This window comes from Columba livia, chromosome 2 (genome assembly GCF_036013475.1).
Source record: "Columba livia isolate bColLiv1 breed racing homer chromosome 2, bColLiv1.pat.W.v2, whole genome shotgun sequence".
NCBI classification, from domain to species: Eukaryota; Metazoa; Chordata; class Aves; order Columbiformes; family Columbidae; genus Columba; species Columba livia.
The window spans coordinates 7394658-7410614 of record NC_088603.1 but is presented as its reverse complement, the minus strand read 5'-3'; the positions used below and the strand labels follow the sequence as shown (position 1 = coordinate 7410614).

Sequence of the window (15957 nt, the reverse complement as noted above, 5' to 3'; positions counted from 1 at the left end):
TGACTTGGTCTTTAGTCGAGGGTTAAGATTGCGGGGTGACAATAAAACCCTGGTGATTGGGAGGAAAAGAAGGACAGAGAGAAGAGAGTTTGAAAAAAATTAAAGATGTTTTACTAATGCTACTAATAAGAATAGAGAAAATAATACAAAATATACAAAACCAATCTTGAAAGTCTCAGCAACTGCAGAGCTGGCACCCAAAATCCTGGACTGGACTCTGCAGCCAACCGGAGCTGGATTCAGTCTGTCACGAGGCCGCAGTTCGCAGGGACGACTAGCAAGGTCCTCTCCTAATGTCGGCCATAAGGAAAAAGGGAAAAAAAAGGGACGAGATCTCGCACTTTTATATGAAGTATTCACGTGAATGGGATGTTATACACAGTTGGTCAGTTTCTTGGTCACTTGTTTCTTGTCGCCCCTCTCATGAGATGTCCATCCATGCTTATCAATAAGTTTGCATTCCATTGCTAGGTTTACCAAAACATGTGTCTGGCTCTCCAGGAAAATGCAGTTAATATGAAGCTTTAGCTGACAGGCAAAATTAACTGAAAGAGAAACTTGTTTTTAGCAAAACCAGGACATCTTTGCAGGTTTTTTTGTCTGTTCCTTTAGCAGCAGTTTGCTGTTGAAATGTGTGCAAAATGTGCACAACCTTCTCACGCTTCTTCTGCTCTTTTAGTGTTTTTCTTCTGTACTAAGTCAACTTGAGTGAAGACAGAGGAGTAAAGTTTGTGATACTCTTCTAGTACGGCCTTACAATAAAGCTCAGCTTTATCGAGTTACCTGTTTGCAATGTTGCTTTCTGTATGTTGCAGAAGCTCAGAATACACTTGTGTAATGTGCTCTGAGCTTTGCCAGACTGGTGGTTTGATTTACCATTTGGGGAGCAGGGAAGATTCTCAAGGTATCCTAAGGGCTTGCTAGGTTCCTTGGTAAGATAGAGAGGGGAAAAAGAAAGTAGAGGTTTAAACCTCCCCCCCCAACATATGGCATCTTTAAGGTAGTGTATTCTTTGGAGAAACTGGAAAAATTGGTTACCATGATGCAATCTACAAACCTGGTAAATTGCTGTTCTTTAGCGTATGCCTGCATCTGGATCTTGTGTGATTAAGGAGAGAAAAGAAAATGAGGGGAGAAATGCAAACAAACAAACAGACATGTTGCTGAATGGGTGGCATGCTTGAAATTAACATAATAACTTGTTTAATGTAAAATTTTGCCTATACTTCCAATAAGTTGTGTGGATTGAGGTGATCTTCCTTCCCATTTTGTCTATGAGAATTAAATCATTCTAAGTGAGTTATCAGTGATATTTAATTATTGTTAGTTTTATTAACATCCTGTTTTGTATCTTCTAGCTGAAAGTCATTGCTATTGATGAACAGCTGAGAGTCATTTATGAGGATAATGTTCATTTTGATAAAGACCTTCCGGAATTTAAGTAAGACTTTTTGTGTTTTACTTGGATTAGTATCATTTGAAACTTTGGGGATTGGGGCAGGGTGGCTGTTGCCGTTTTTGGTCTCATTGATATGTGTGGAGACAGGGAAAAGTTCGTGCCATGTTCATGTTTTGTACTTGGCAAGGGTAGTTGGTGCTCTTGCCTTCCTTGGTATGTGTATATGGCAAGAACTCCCAAGAGGAAATATTAAAACAAAAGATCTATCCCAAAATATTATGTATAAATGAGCTTTTATTTTTCCTTTCGGACTTTAGACTTGTGGACATAACTGTTTCTTTTGGGGCCACAGAAGTGGGTGCCACCTTTGTGTCAGGGTGGGCTGCTATGAGAACAGCAAGCAAATTGCATAAGGGGAATTTATATAAAAGGCATTTGGAGACGGATTCAGTGGCTCCAAATATCACAATAGGATGTAGGATGACGGTATTTGTTCACTTCAGTTAATCGACTAGAATTTAAAAATGTCATCCCCTGTGGTCACAAGTTTCAGTGAAGTACACTCATTTACTTAATGATTTAACAGCAAAATTTGAATTTCATTTTCTACATTCAAGCCACTAATGGTGACAGTTAAGAAGTTTAGAAATAACTATGAAACTAGAAATAACTATGTATTACATGGAACCAATGATCACTGGAGTCTATTAGAGCCTGTCCTTCAGAATTAGAGCCTGTCCTTGCACATTATTTACTTTGCAATTGGGTCAAACATCTCTTAATGTTACTTCCTGGGAGCTGGCTTTTGCTTTTTCAGCTTTCAAAAACTGATGGTATCCTTGCTCTTAACGTAAAAGCATTGCAAACTCGCTTGGGTTACTAATAAACTTGAAGAACTTTGCTTGATGGGGAAAAAAATGCTTGATTTACCAAGAGAAAATACCCTTTCTTGTAGGACTCAAGGTGGAGTCTATATTCACAGTGACAGACTGACAGTCACTTCTCCTGTGCTCATGTGGGTTAAGGTATGAACAAACTTTGTATATTAAAGTTCAAGTTCTTCCTTTCTGTTATTGAAATGCAAATGTGTTCCAAGCAATAGTGAAACTCATCATTGAAATCAACAAAGTCCTTTTCTTTGTGTTCTGTTTCCTTTAAGTGTTACTTGGTGTCTTTGGTATGCAAATATTTATGTTATCAACACTTTGAGACGTTTTTCATTTGTTTCTTCACTATCATAGCATTGTATGTGTAGTTAATCCCTTCCTGACTTTCCCTCATTTGAAAAAGGCTGTTCTTTTTTCCCCTCATTTTCTTGTTTCAGATGTCAAACGAGCAGCTGTCACTTTGCCTGGCTTAAATCTGTTATTTTGTAGCATCCATATTACTTGTGCTATAAGCTTTGCTAACCAATTGATGTCTCAGGTGCTAAGTGGCTAAAGAGCAATTTATTGAGTGCTTTCCAGTCACTTTGGTGTTTGTTTTGACATACAACATTCTTTTCTGTTCTTTTAAACAAAAGGCCTTCCTTGCTTCTGTGCAGGTTCTGCAACACTTGCTTTCACATGGTACTATGTACATTTGTCTTACAAGTGTGATTTGAATAGTTAAGATATTTGAAAGTTCAGAGAACCCCCAGCTGGTGATCCACAGCAGCTGACAGAAGTTGGGTAAATTTGGTTGAACACCAACAGTAGTAATTATTAAATTAACATATAATAATATTAAATTATATAATGCTTCTTGGGAAATTTTGAAGTCCATGTGTCAAGATAGTCTGGGAAATGCTGATGTGAATGAGACTATGTAAAGATGAAAGATTAAGTTTTGGTTTTAAACTTCAGTAAAATGTGGCACAAACAAAATTAACCTGATTGCTTAAAGAGCTAAAATTCACTTGAATTAACCTTATATTAAAAAGACCAAGAGTTTTCAGCTGGCACTGGAGTCAGTGGTATTGAGGATACCTAAAATCTTAAATCTTAAGATTTCATACATTTCCAAAAGTAAGAACAGAAAGATATAATCCTGCTTTGTTCCTGGCACTCTTGAAAGTGGCTTTTTAATGAATTGTGATTCTTTAACCCTTTACTTAGGTTTCAAATAATGAATCTTTGTGATTCAGCTTATTTAAAGACTCTCTTTTTCCATTTGATTCAACTCTTCTTTTATGTCCTCTTACTTAGTAAATTAATTTATGCAGCTTCTTGAGAAGTCCATAGTCATTAGCTAATTTTTCATTATCTGCCAATGAACTCTTATCAGTGATGACATGAATTTACTGTTTAATTCCAGAGATTGTGTGTATGCATAATTTGATAGCTCGTTAAAGTCATTCTTGATTCTGTTTGTTCTCGTAGGCTCTGGATATGATTTTGCAAAAGATGAAGTCTTCGGGCTTTAACTTCTCTCAAGTCAGAGCATTGTCTGGTGCTGGCCAGGTTAGTTTGTTAGTTAGTTCTTCAAAAGAGTATAAGGTATAGTGATAAATTTCATTTAAATAATTGTATTGGAGAAAACCATAATGACAGCAAGTAAGATCAAAGCTTCTATATACTTGTCCATTAGAAGATGCATTGCTCAGGGGAACTTAAAACCTGAAGCAGCCAGAGCAGTTGCTAGGATGTAGTGGGAGTGGAGGGTGAGGTTTACAGTGCAGTTGTTTAGACCAGTATAGTACGTAACCAGTTGGTTCCCGTTGTTTGAATTCTCTGGTCATACAGATTCTGAAATGACTGTGGTCATTTGGAATTTCAGCGTATCCAGGTGCTTCTGGAAATGGAGTAGAAAAAGCAGGGAGGAGCACGGTTTGCTAAAGGCAAAGTAACATCCTGTTGAGCACAGTTTTTGTTGCCTGGAGTAGACATCTACCTAAGAATAACAAAAAACAAATTATGATAGTCTTTGATGCTGAAATGGCAAAGATGCTGCCATGATTTAACCTGTAGTGCACAACAGTGCCTTTTTACTGAGATTTATACAACCCATGCTAACATTTAATCAGTTAGTCTCCTTGTACTCTAGTAATGATGTTCAGGGTCGGGACAGCACAAAAGCGATAGCTAATTCCAACACATCAGGTTTAGGTTCCCAGAATGGTTCACAGATTGGTTGGGGTTGAAGGGACCTCTGGAGATCATCCAGTCCAACCCACCTGCTCAAGCAGGGTCACCAGAGCAGATCACACAGTGATGTGTCCAGGTGGGTTTGAATGTCTCCAGAGAAGGAGACTCCACAGCTTCTCTGGGCAGCCTGTTCCAGGGCTCTGGAACCTCAAAGCAAAGAAGTTTTTCCTTATTTTTCTTAATATATCTGGGACTAATTAATCAAAACGTTTGTTGTGATCTCCATGTTGCATTGACTTCAGTTGAAAGTCTGTGCAAAATGTCTGAAAAATCACAGCCAGTATCAAGGCTCTGTTATGAATTCTTTGGTGGAACAGAAGTTAGGGACTGCCAAGTAACCCCAGCTTTCTCAAGTGAAAGAAGTGCATTTCCAGACTGCATGTGTTCCCTTTATTTTACCTGTCCTCCAACAAGACGGGTGTATCAACTTGGTGCGATACTCAGATTCTTTCAGGTAGAACAGATTTCATTTGTTGCCCCCTTCCAATCCATATTGTCTCTCCCCTTTTTCTGTTTGAAGAGCCGTGTCTTTATGCTGCAGATCACTATGGAGGTGCATTAGTGTGCCAGAATTTGTCCCAAAGAAGGGATAAACTTCTTCTCGATTGTCTGCAGGAAGGGCAGAGAGATGTAAAATACAGTCTGGATGACACTGTGGTCAAGAACTCTGTGCCCAGGGGATTCTGTGTGCACTTGGTGTCATCAGAACTATGTGTGGGTCACTGGATGGTGTTTTGCAGTTTGCCCAGGGGCTCGTGCGGGTGCAGAACTGGAGGTGCCTGGCTTGAGGAAGCCAGCTGAGAGATGGAGCTTAAATAACCTTGTCAGGATTACAGTTTGTTAGTGGTGACTGGAGCAGGCATGGAGCTGAAGAATCTGGGGGCTGTACTGAAATAGCACAGAATAGTCTTGGCTGTGAAGACCTGGCTACAGCTCAGAGAGCCCTCAAAGACGTATCTGATGCCATTAGCAGTAGAATAATAGTTCCCACTAGAAGATGCAGTAGTTCAAAATCATCATCTCTTGACTCCTACATTTTCTGGTTTAGTATATGCTTTGCTTAATCTTTAAAGAGCCTTTTAATAGGGCACTTGATTTGAAAAGGTGCATTTTTTTGGTCCTACTTTGGAGAGAGTTCTCTGTCTAACCTTAGAGTTAGAAATTCAGATCAGGATGTGAACTTCATGGCTCGGGAGGCGATCTCCAACTTTCTGTGCTTTCTACAGCAACATGGGAGTGTGTATTGGAAAAAAGGAAGCATCCAAATTTTGAAGAATGCATCATCCGAACTGCCTTTACATCAGTCATTAAAGGTAACGTGCATAAAAGAGCTCTGAAGGGAGAGCAACACTGTCCTTTTTCTGATCCTTACGCATGGCTTTTCTCCTTGCAAACCTTTCCTCTTGTTTGGCCCAGTTTCACGTCCCTGTAGCGTAAAGTGAAATGTATTGGTTATTCCTTCCGCTCCAGGGCTTTTGACATTTCCTTTTCTCCTGAGTAACAGTATTTGCTGCTTTAAAAGCTTACAGGTGCCAGTGGGGCTCCCAGAATCTTTCCGTGTCAGAGTAGCTGTTTTACTTTCACAAAATGTAACAACCTGTCAATATTTTACTTTTTAAAATATATTTCTATTTTAAAAGATTGTGGTGGAAAATAGTATTGCACCTGACTTTCCTTGCAGTGCTTGTGATTTAATTAGAATTTTTTTTTAAAAAAAGACTAGTTTACAGTTATCTCTGCTGTGTGAACATAAACTTCTAACAAGGACGTTGTTGAACCTCAGTGTTTTTTGTGTGTGTGTGGTTGGTAATTTTTGAACACTGACTTTTATTCGAAAATAAAAGTAGGGAGGAATCAGCTTTCCTCTTGAAGACCTTTACCTTCCTTACTTCACGATCAGAAAGGGCAGCTGTATGTTTAAAGCAAGACATTTGTGTAACTGATCTGTTAGAGCTGTGGAAAGATAATGTGATATTTTTTTTAAGAGAGGAGTTTTGAAAAGTGGGGCTGAACTTGTGTAAAAGTGCCTGGGGCTTTGGCTGCCAAAGGAGCGGACTTGAGACATCATGCTGCGCGGTATGGGAAATACACATTGTGCTGCAGTTTATATCAAGTAAGAGCAGAAAAAGCCTGTTGTGTCCCTCTGATGTGAAGTTGTGCTTTTCACCACTGACCAACATGCTGCCCAGTATCTGCATTCCTGTAATTATTGAGAGACTAGAAGACATGTCAGAGACCTGAACTTGTGAGCTGATAACGTAGGGCTGCTGTGTTGCTATGACTCCAGCAGGGACTTTATAGAGGTCAGACTTACTAATGACAGATATTGTTCGTTGCAGGCTTGTTTTTCTGTCAGTAACAGCCCCATCTGGATGGATTCTAGCACCGCTTCCCAGTGCAGCACCCTGGAGAAAGCTGTGGGGGGAGCACAGCGCCTGGCCAGCATCACTGGTTCTCGAGCCTATGAGGTGAGGAGCAGGTGGAAATAAAGTCCTCAGTGGTCTCCTGAGAGAGGCAATTATGCCTTTGCAGTGGTACCACAGCAGAAAACTATCAGCCATTAACTATGAAAGAGAGAGTTTTTGAAGAAACTTCAATGAAACTTTGCTTTTGCAGTAGTTTCACAAAGAAAGATGTGGAAAGTTTAAAGTGAAATTAGACAAACACTGAAAATGTTGTTGCAGGAAGCAGCTGGGCTGAGCTATTGCATTCGGCCAGTGTTCTGAAGTAGAGTTTTTGGTGGCCTTGCTTGTGGTGTCAGGGCCTGGTTCTACCCTGGGAGCTCCTGTGCAGCCACATTTCCAGTGGGATGACAATCCAGTTTGTGCTGCAGGTTTACCTGAGGTCATCATATAATCAGAGAACAGTTTGGGTTGGAAGGGACCTTCAAAGCTCATGTACTCCAAACCTCTGCCATGAGCAGGGACATCTTCACCAGATCAGGTTGCTCAGAGCCCCGTCCAGCCTGGCCTGGGATGTCTCCAGGGATGGTTCATCTACCACCTCTCTGGGCAACCTGGGCCAGAGTTTCACCACCCTCAGTGTCAAAAATTTCTTCCTCATGTTCAACCTGAATCTCCCTCTTTGAGTTATGACCCACGTGTTTGTGGATCACTGCTCTAGGTTACTTCTGCAATTAAAAGATTGGCCTTTTAATGTTCTCTGGAGGCTAACAAGCAGCTGCTGGCCTAAGAGAAGAGGGTTTTAAGAGTTTGGGTGCTATTAGAGATTATTCTGTCACTAATCTCTTCTTCCTGGAACTTGTCTCTCATGTAACTGTAAAGAGCTGTGCAGTGGGAGCGGGGCTGCCTTCCAGGCACCTCAGCACCTGGCTGCTCTTGCTGTTTGTTCAACCGAATAAGGCTCTAGCATCACAAATCGCTGATTCTGTTTTTGAATCATCATGCAATGTTTTTAGCCAGTGTTGAAATCAGACTTTGCGTACCACTAGCAGTTTATTTTTAACTTGCTAAAGGTTAAGCTTTCAGTGGTAGAAGTTTTCAGTATTTTTATGTAGTACATGGATGAAAAGTAATTATTCTTACAACTGCTTTTTTTGAATATGAAACTTCCTGCTTTACTCCCAATTCATCTGCCTCACAGAGGTCCATAGGTTGGGTAGCCTAAATCCTTTCAAGGATTTGAAAACGGCATTTGAATTGCGCTGGTTCCTGTGAAGAGTGAGTGTGATTCATGCCATTGAACTGTCATTTCTGAAAGGTAAATTATGGATAGTAATGCTTTTTTTTTTTTTAAAAGGTGAGCAAAATTCTCATAATGAGACTACACGTTATAGCCTGTTCAGTGCAGATTGCCTGCTGTGCACTGACTTTCATCATGCATCAGGCAAATTAAATATCCAAAGTGCAGTGTACTGAACTCATTACACAGAGTTAATGATTATTGACTCCATTTAAGGTTTGTGTTTCTAAGCATTTGCATTTCTTTCTCAGCGTTTTACAGGAAACCAGATAGCAAAGATTTACAGCCAGAATCCTGAGGTCTACCTGCAAACTGAGGTTGGCTCAACTTCAATACGCTTATTGGAAAACGCAGTTGAAAATCTTTTGAAATTAATATTGTGGGGATGTGAGACTTTCTTGCTAAAGAGTATTTTGAGTCTTTGGTTGATTTTAATCTTAAAATAGAGAATTTAATTTTTATTTTGTTAAATTATTAGTCATTGGGCAGATAAAAATCGAGCATCTGTTCAGTTCTGTCTTGAATGTTACGCTTAACACGGTGGGCTCCACTGGATCTCATCTTTGTGGAAAAAGCTTCTAAAAAGAGACTTTAATTTGGGCGGTAATAAATTGTATGTACAGCAGTTCTAATGCAAGTGAGTAGTTAAGCACACAGTTGAAATTCTCACACTTAAAACTGGTCATTTGCATGTGGAAATGTGGTTGCTCTGCCATACCAAGCTGGCATTCTTGCAGATATGCATAGGAAAAAACTGCAATCGATTCTATACTTTTTTCATAGTTTTTCCCTTGAGGAGCTACTTTGATTCTGTTATTGCAAATGAATTACATTGTGTAGCTGGTTTCCTTGAGGTTTTTAATTTGCAGAAATCAGCTTGCGGTTCTATTATTGTTTCAGTTTGTTGAGTCTGCATCTGGCTGTGACTGAAATGCCATGGTTTGAAGCAAGGTGAAAACTCAGTGGAAATATGATCTAAATGAGGGAAGGGCTCCTGTCCTGTGATTAGAATCTCCCAAACATCCAGACCAGTCAAGTCAGGCTGCTGGTGTTTTTGTATTACTGCAATTCTTGATAGCAGTGATCGTAATTTTTTGGTGGTTTTTAAAATCTGGCTTCTTGGGGAAATGAGTTGTGAAGTTGTATTTTGTGGGACAATGCTTTTTTTTTTCCCATTTCTTATTTCTAAGTACGTGTCCTACAGCCTTTGTGATAGTAAGTGATGGGGTGAAACAGAACACAAATACAGTCTGATCATAAGCTTAAGACTAAATTTGGAGAAAAATAGATTAGTGGATCAGAAGTGGGTCTGTGAAATGGAGAATGTCAGACCAAGCTCAGGCTTTGAGGGCTGGTTGCACTGATGGTACCTTTTACCAATAAAGAATCATAGAATCATTTTGTTTGGAAGAGACCATTAAGGTCATCAAGCCCACCGATAACCTAACTCTGGCACTAAACCATGTCCCCAAGAACCTCATCTATGCATCTTTTAAACCCCTCTGGGGATGGTGACTCCACCACTGCCCTGGGCAGCCTGTTCCAGTATTTCACAATATACAAGAAGTTGTGTTCAAGCACCCATCTACAAGAAAGGCCAGAAGGGTGATCCTAGGAACTACAGACCTGTCAGTCTAACCTCGGTGCTGGGCAAGGTCATGGAGCAGTTGATCTTGAGTAGCATCACAGGGCACTTACAAGAGAACCATATGATCAGACCCAGTCAGCATGGTTTTAATAAAGGCAGGACCTGTTTGACCAGCCTGATCTCCTTCTATGACAAGGTGACTCACCTAGTAGATGAGGGAAAGGCTGTGGATGTTGTGTACTTAAACTTCAGTGAGGCCTTTGACACCATATCCCACAGCATTCTTCTGGAGCAGCTGCAGCTCATGGCTGGATGGGCTATCTGTGACAGATAAAGAACTGGCTGGAGGGCCAGGCCCAAAGAGTTGTGGTGAACAGAGCCAAATCCAGTTGGTGGCCAGTCACGAGTGGTGTCCCCAGGGCTCAGTATTTGGTCCAGTTCTGTCTAATCTCTTAATTAGTGATCTGGATTAGGGGATCAAGTGCATCCTCAGTAAGTTTGCAGGTGACACCAAATTGGGTGGGAGTGTTGATCTGCTGGAGGGCAGGAAGGCTCTACAGAGGTATCTGGACCAGCTGGGTTGTTGAGTGAGGCCAGTTGTATGAGGTTTAACAAGGCCAAGTGCCAGGTCCTGCACTTGGGTCACAACAACCCCAGGCAGCACTACAGGCTCGGGGAAGAGCAGCTGGAAAGTGCCTGGGGAAAGGGATCTAAGCATGTTGACTGACAGCGACTGAATGTAAGCTGGCATGTGCCCAGGTGGTCAAGAAGGCCAGCAGCATCCTGGCTTCTATCAGGAATAGTGTGGCCAGCAGGACTAGAGAAGTGATTGTGCCACTGTGCTCAGCACTGGTGAGGCCCCTCCTTGAATCATGGGTTCAGTTTTGGGCCCCTCATCATAAGAAGGACATTGAGGTACTGGAGAGAGTGCACAGGAAGTGATGAAGCTGGTGAGGGGCTGGAGCACAAGTGTGATGAGAAGCAATTGAGGGACCTGGGGTGTTCAGCCTGGAGAACAGGAGCTGAGGGGAGACCTTCTCACTCTTTGCAACTGCCTAAAAGGAGGTTGGATCATGGAGGGGGTTGGTCTCTTTTCCCAAGTAGCAAGCACTAGGATGAGAAGAATTGGCCTCAGGTTTTGCCAGACAAAGTTTAGATTGGATATTAGGAAACAATTCGTCATGGGAAGGGTTGTCAGGCGTTGGAACAGGCTGCCCAGGGCAGTGGTGGAGTCACCATCCCTGGAGGGGTTTAAAAGATGCAGAGATGAAGTTCTTAGGAACATGGTTTAGTGCTAGAGTCTGGTTATGGTTGGACTTGATGATCTCAAGTGTCTCTTCCAACCAAAATGATTCTAATCTATTCCATGATTCTAATGACAGAATACCTCTGTGCCCGACTTGATTTTGGGGGCTCTCAAGAAGCTCTTAGCAGCCTGGCAATCTCAGTGTTGTGTGGAAGGTGGATGCTTTTCCTTCTCTAGGTCAGCTTGCTAAACTGGCTGATTCACAGTGTAACTTCATCCTTTTCCTTCCATTTCAGGCAACTGGTGCCCACTGGGGCACTGCAGAAGGTAGGCCTTCATTATCTAAGCACAATGTGATATATTCTTGGGGAGAGACACGTGAAGTGCAAGTGCATCATTAAGTTTCCTGGCCATTGTAACCACCTCTTAGAGCTCTGGCTATAGCTCATCTTTGAATGCTGTGTGAAGCAGTGGTTTTGTGATCATTAATAAAAAACCTCTCGCTCCTGGCTCATTCCACCAGTAGAGATTTGCTTCCGATTAGTTATTGGATGACCATAATATTTCTTTTGGGATTAGTCAGAGCACACAGTGAGGAATTTGTCAGCTTTTATGCCAGCTTCTTGGGAACAGATAATACTTGATCCTGCAGAAATCCTGGTGGCAGCTGGTTAACTTGCTAGTTTTTCTAACAGATCTGTACTGGAGGTGAGTTTTTAGTGAGATCAGTGCTTTGTGTCGTGTGGCGGGGACATTTTTGGGGCAGTACTAGAAGCCCTACAGCTGGGTTTAATGCATTGTTGGAACACACCCTGAGGCAGAGCTGCAGGTAGCGGTTCAGTGCAAAGCTGATTGTTACCAGCTCCTGGGAATGTTATAACTCCTGGGAGGTCTGGGATCTCAGCTGGGAGGTAGAAGTTCATGTAAAGGTGCTGGCAGAGCCTTGCCAGAGCTGCTAAAAACCCAGTGCATTTCCCCTTCCATAAACATAAAGACTTTTTTTTGTTTCATTTTAGTGTTTTTCCTTGAAATGCGATTCTGTGATACACCGGTGTTGTGAATTAATTCATAAGAGAGTATGCTAATATACTAGGTGTATTTTGCATGTTTCAGAATGCAAAGCTATTAACAACTTTTATCATCGGGTTACTTTTAGATTGATATCTGCTGTATTGCTGAGGCAGCAAAATAGAACCGAATAATCCTAGTAGCTGTATTTCTGTGTGCTTTCTGTGGCTAACATGAAGCATCTATTAACATTTGCTGCTTCCAATTACTTAATTATTTACTTTATCTGAAGTGAATACTTGATGGGACTCACTATGTCACACTTTTTCTTTCAGAGAATCTCCTTGGTTAGTAGTTTTGCAGCTTCCCTTTTCCTAGGAGCTTATGCACCCATCGATTACAGTGATGGTAAGTGTGTGGGCTTTTTTCATAGTAACAATTCAACAAGGCTATTCTCCTTTCCTTTCTCACCTTGCATAAAAGGAGGGCAGGGTCTCTGCTATTTATTTTCAGCCTTTAACAAGTATATTAGGTTTTAAGCTAAGTTACTCCCTTTAATTTGTTGCTGCTCTTGATACTGGTGTCAGCTGTGCTTATTTATCCCCGTCATACTAGGATTGCCATTTCTACAAAATAGAAAATAGTCTGAAATGAAATTGTACCTTTTCTCATTACTTTATGACATATAGAGCAATGTTGAAATGTCTGTTTAAAGGCATGAAAAACTTGGGGATCCTTTAGCTTGACTTCATAGTTCTGATGTTTGTTCTTTCATTTTGCTGGTTGAGCTCTGTGTTGCGCAGGATGCGAACAAGATGTATATTGTGATTATTTTTCCTCTCGCCTAAATGGAGTATAGATCTGCAATAGAAATATCTGTTTAAAATAGACCACAGAAAAAAGCATAAACCAAGCAAAAAAATCCTGAACGTAGTTAGAAGAAAATGAACCTTCCATATCTCTTATTCATCAAAACAAAGACAAAGAAATGACAAGGCTAGTGTCTCTCTTTTCTGTTGTGTGGCATCTCAGTTACCCAGCTTTTAAATGGCAATTTTAAATGGCAATTACAAAGGAAAGCATTTTCCTGGGAGCTGTGCTGCTATTTCTAAATAGCATTTTTGATTCCTGCTCTGAAACTAAAAGATACATTTCAGAGCTGAAAGATTAGATAACAAGGCCCTCGAAGGATTTTTTGCATTAAAGAGCCGTAGTTGACACCCATGTGTTAAGACCAGCTCATTTTTTCTCCTCCGTTGTTCCATCAAAGCTCATAGAAAAAAGCAAGACACCTCAATTTTAGCTAATGGACAACTTATTCAAGATCAAATCTCCCAGTTGTACTTGGGACCCTAAAAATGGCAAGGCAATCCGTGCTTTTTTTGCAGCAGTTGTGCGATGATTACATCTGTCTTCTGGTCCCGTTCTGTTAGCCGTGTATTTTCACAGCTGAATTTTATTTCTTCATGTATTATTGGCAACAATAAGTCTTGGGAGATTTGCACTTTGCTCCTTAGTGGGCCCAATACCGAGCGCTTCAGTCGCTCAGCAGCGCACAGAACTGCACCATGTGCTGCATTTCAAAGAGAGATGGTGAGACCTTCGAGGTACTTTTTCTGCTAAATATGGTAATTTTGCATTTCATTCAAATGTTTATAAGCATTTTTTTTTTCTGGTAATGTTACCTCTGCCTTTTCTAGTTAGAAGCAAGCAGAGAAAGCTGTGCTGCTTCAGTTTCAGAACATGGAAATTCCTGTGTTTGGTTGAAAGCCAAAACATTTTAAACTAAAGAAAATGGGCATTTTCTTCATTGGAAAATGTTTGAATATGTATTGCATTTTTCAAACAGCTTTGGGAGAGCCTGTTCTGTTACACCTCTGGATATTTACAGAACTTGAATAAATATTATCTACTGTTCAGAGCATGTAAGATTAGTACTATTATTATTTTTTTGTGAGAAAAGATAAGAGAACTAAGCAGGATGTTATAGTTCCCTTTACAAGACGAAAAATTTCTGGGCATTGTAAGCTTTATTTTGTCTTGTTCATTCCTTTCTTCTGTTAACATAATGAGCATTCTAATTCCAGTAATAAAATATAATTATAATGTATGCAGTAGTTATTTGGATCCAGCTGAAAAACTTGTTTTCTTGTCATTTATGATTTCTTGCAATTCACTTGATCTTTTACATTGCACCTGTATATTGTAGTTTAAAATGCATTTCTCAAAATAATGTTCAGATAATAGACCTATTCTTCATTTCTGTACATTTAACTTCAGGTCATATTGTCTTTAAAAGACTCTGTCAAATTGTTTAGCTCTGCACAATAACTTATCTCTTTAAATTTGCAGCTTATTATAGGAAACGTGCTATTCAGTTTTAGGATTTTCTTTTTAAAGGTCCAATCTTGTAAGGTTCAAATCACTCCTCGTGAATAGCTGAACACCCTGGGTGATTGATTGAAAAAAAAATCAAATTACATTCTGATGGAATGAAGAATGATTTTCATTTATATTGCGCAGAAGTTAAAAGTAAGATACATTTGGGACCTAAACAACTCGAACACTCGAGGCATTGTTCCTTTTAGAAGACACCTTAACGAGCAGCTATTCAGCTCTTGACCTGGAGAAGCTTTATCTTTTGAAACGCTGTTCTAAGAGCCTTAGGCAAATCATAGCTTAGCATACTTGTTTCTGTTGTTGTATCAAACAAAGATGCTTTGAACTGAAGCCTTTTCAAAAGGAAACGTGCTGGGCTGAATTTTCTCCTACCGGAGCTTGGGAGGTGGCAGCAGTTCCACTACTTGTGAGTTCAGCTCCAGAGTGCTGGAATACAGGTGCACTTAACTGTTTATAAATGTGCGCAAATATTGATCTTTAGTTTGTTGATTCATAAAACCAGTTAGTCTGCATTGTTCGGTCTTTGTAATGACTTTTATATATATCTATATATCTATATATCTATATCTATCTATCTATCTATATCTATCTATATATATATCTATATATCTATATATCTATATGTCTATATGTCTATATATATCTAGATATATAGATATATATAGAGATATATATATATTTATAGATATATATAGATATATCTATATATCTATATATAGATATATATCTATATAGATATATATAACTGTTTTCCCCCAGCATTGAAGCATGTATGCTTTAGTATATATAGCAAATATTAGCAAGTCCTGGTTGTGCTCCTGGTCATTTTATGTTAAAAGCCAGTGGTGCTTGCAGGGAAATACTGAATGTTCTTCATCCACGTATTGACCCTTTCCTCAGTCCTTATGAGACCGTGGCCTTGGCTTTTGTTTGGTCTTCGTTGTTGATGAGGGATCTGTGTGGAGTGACAAGTCAAAGGGCTGCCTTTGATTTTTCTACTTATTCATTCATGTTTTTTTCCTCTCCCCTTAATTCTCAGATTGTTACTTATTTGTTAAACTTCGCAATGTAGATCATGACCGGAGGTGCTGGAGTTAGGAATTCACTGAGCATCACTCCTGTATAATCCAAGGAGGAAAAGAAGTTGTTCCATGGAACATCCAGCTCTGGTTTTTATTTTCCACCAACTAGAGATTCTCGTGCAAGTGCCCACAGCTGGATGGGATGAATCCAGGGCAACAGATTATTAGTTCTTGTAAAATAGTTGTTTCACATCTTTTAAATGAGTTTCTGAGGGTGGGGTAAATTAGCTCATCTCTCTTTTCTCAGGGCATATTTAAAGTCTTTGTGCAACTATATCAACCAGTCAATAAACTGAAGTGTTGCTTCTATATAATAGAAATGTAGACCTTTTCAGATATAAAGGTCAGTGCTTTTCCTGTTTTATGCAGAAAGGATTGAAGGCTGTCCTTGCATCTTGCAAAATTGC

The 15957-nt window shown here is 40.0% G+C and overlaps 1 protein-coding gene across 5 annotated transcripts in view; it reads left to right on the top strand.

Moving 5' to 3' along the window:
• Nucleotides 1-15957, top strand: part of XYLB (xylulokinase) — a 110214-nt gene that overhangs the window by 24467 nt on the left and 69790 nt on the right. For 3 of the 5 annotated variants that reach the window (XM_021301190.2, XM_021301191.2, XM_065050390.1), the window contains 7 exons: nucleotides 1359-1441; nucleotides 2355-2424; nucleotides 3760-3840; nucleotides 5751-5837; nucleotides 6864-6992; nucleotides 8478-8543; nucleotides 12404-12476. In XM_021301190.2, coding sequence (XP_021156865.2) covers nucleotides 1359-1441; nucleotides 2355-2424; nucleotides 3760-3840; nucleotides 5751-5837; nucleotides 6864-6992; nucleotides 8478-8543; nucleotides 12404-12476 — 589 coding nt within the window. The remainder of the gene's footprint in view (nucleotides 1-1358; nucleotides 1442-2354; nucleotides 2425-3759; nucleotides 3841-5750; nucleotides 5838-6863; nucleotides 6993-8477; nucleotides 8544-12403; nucleotides 12477-15957) is intronic. The other 2 variants (XM_065050392.1, XM_065050391.1) reach the window with 1 other exon arrangement.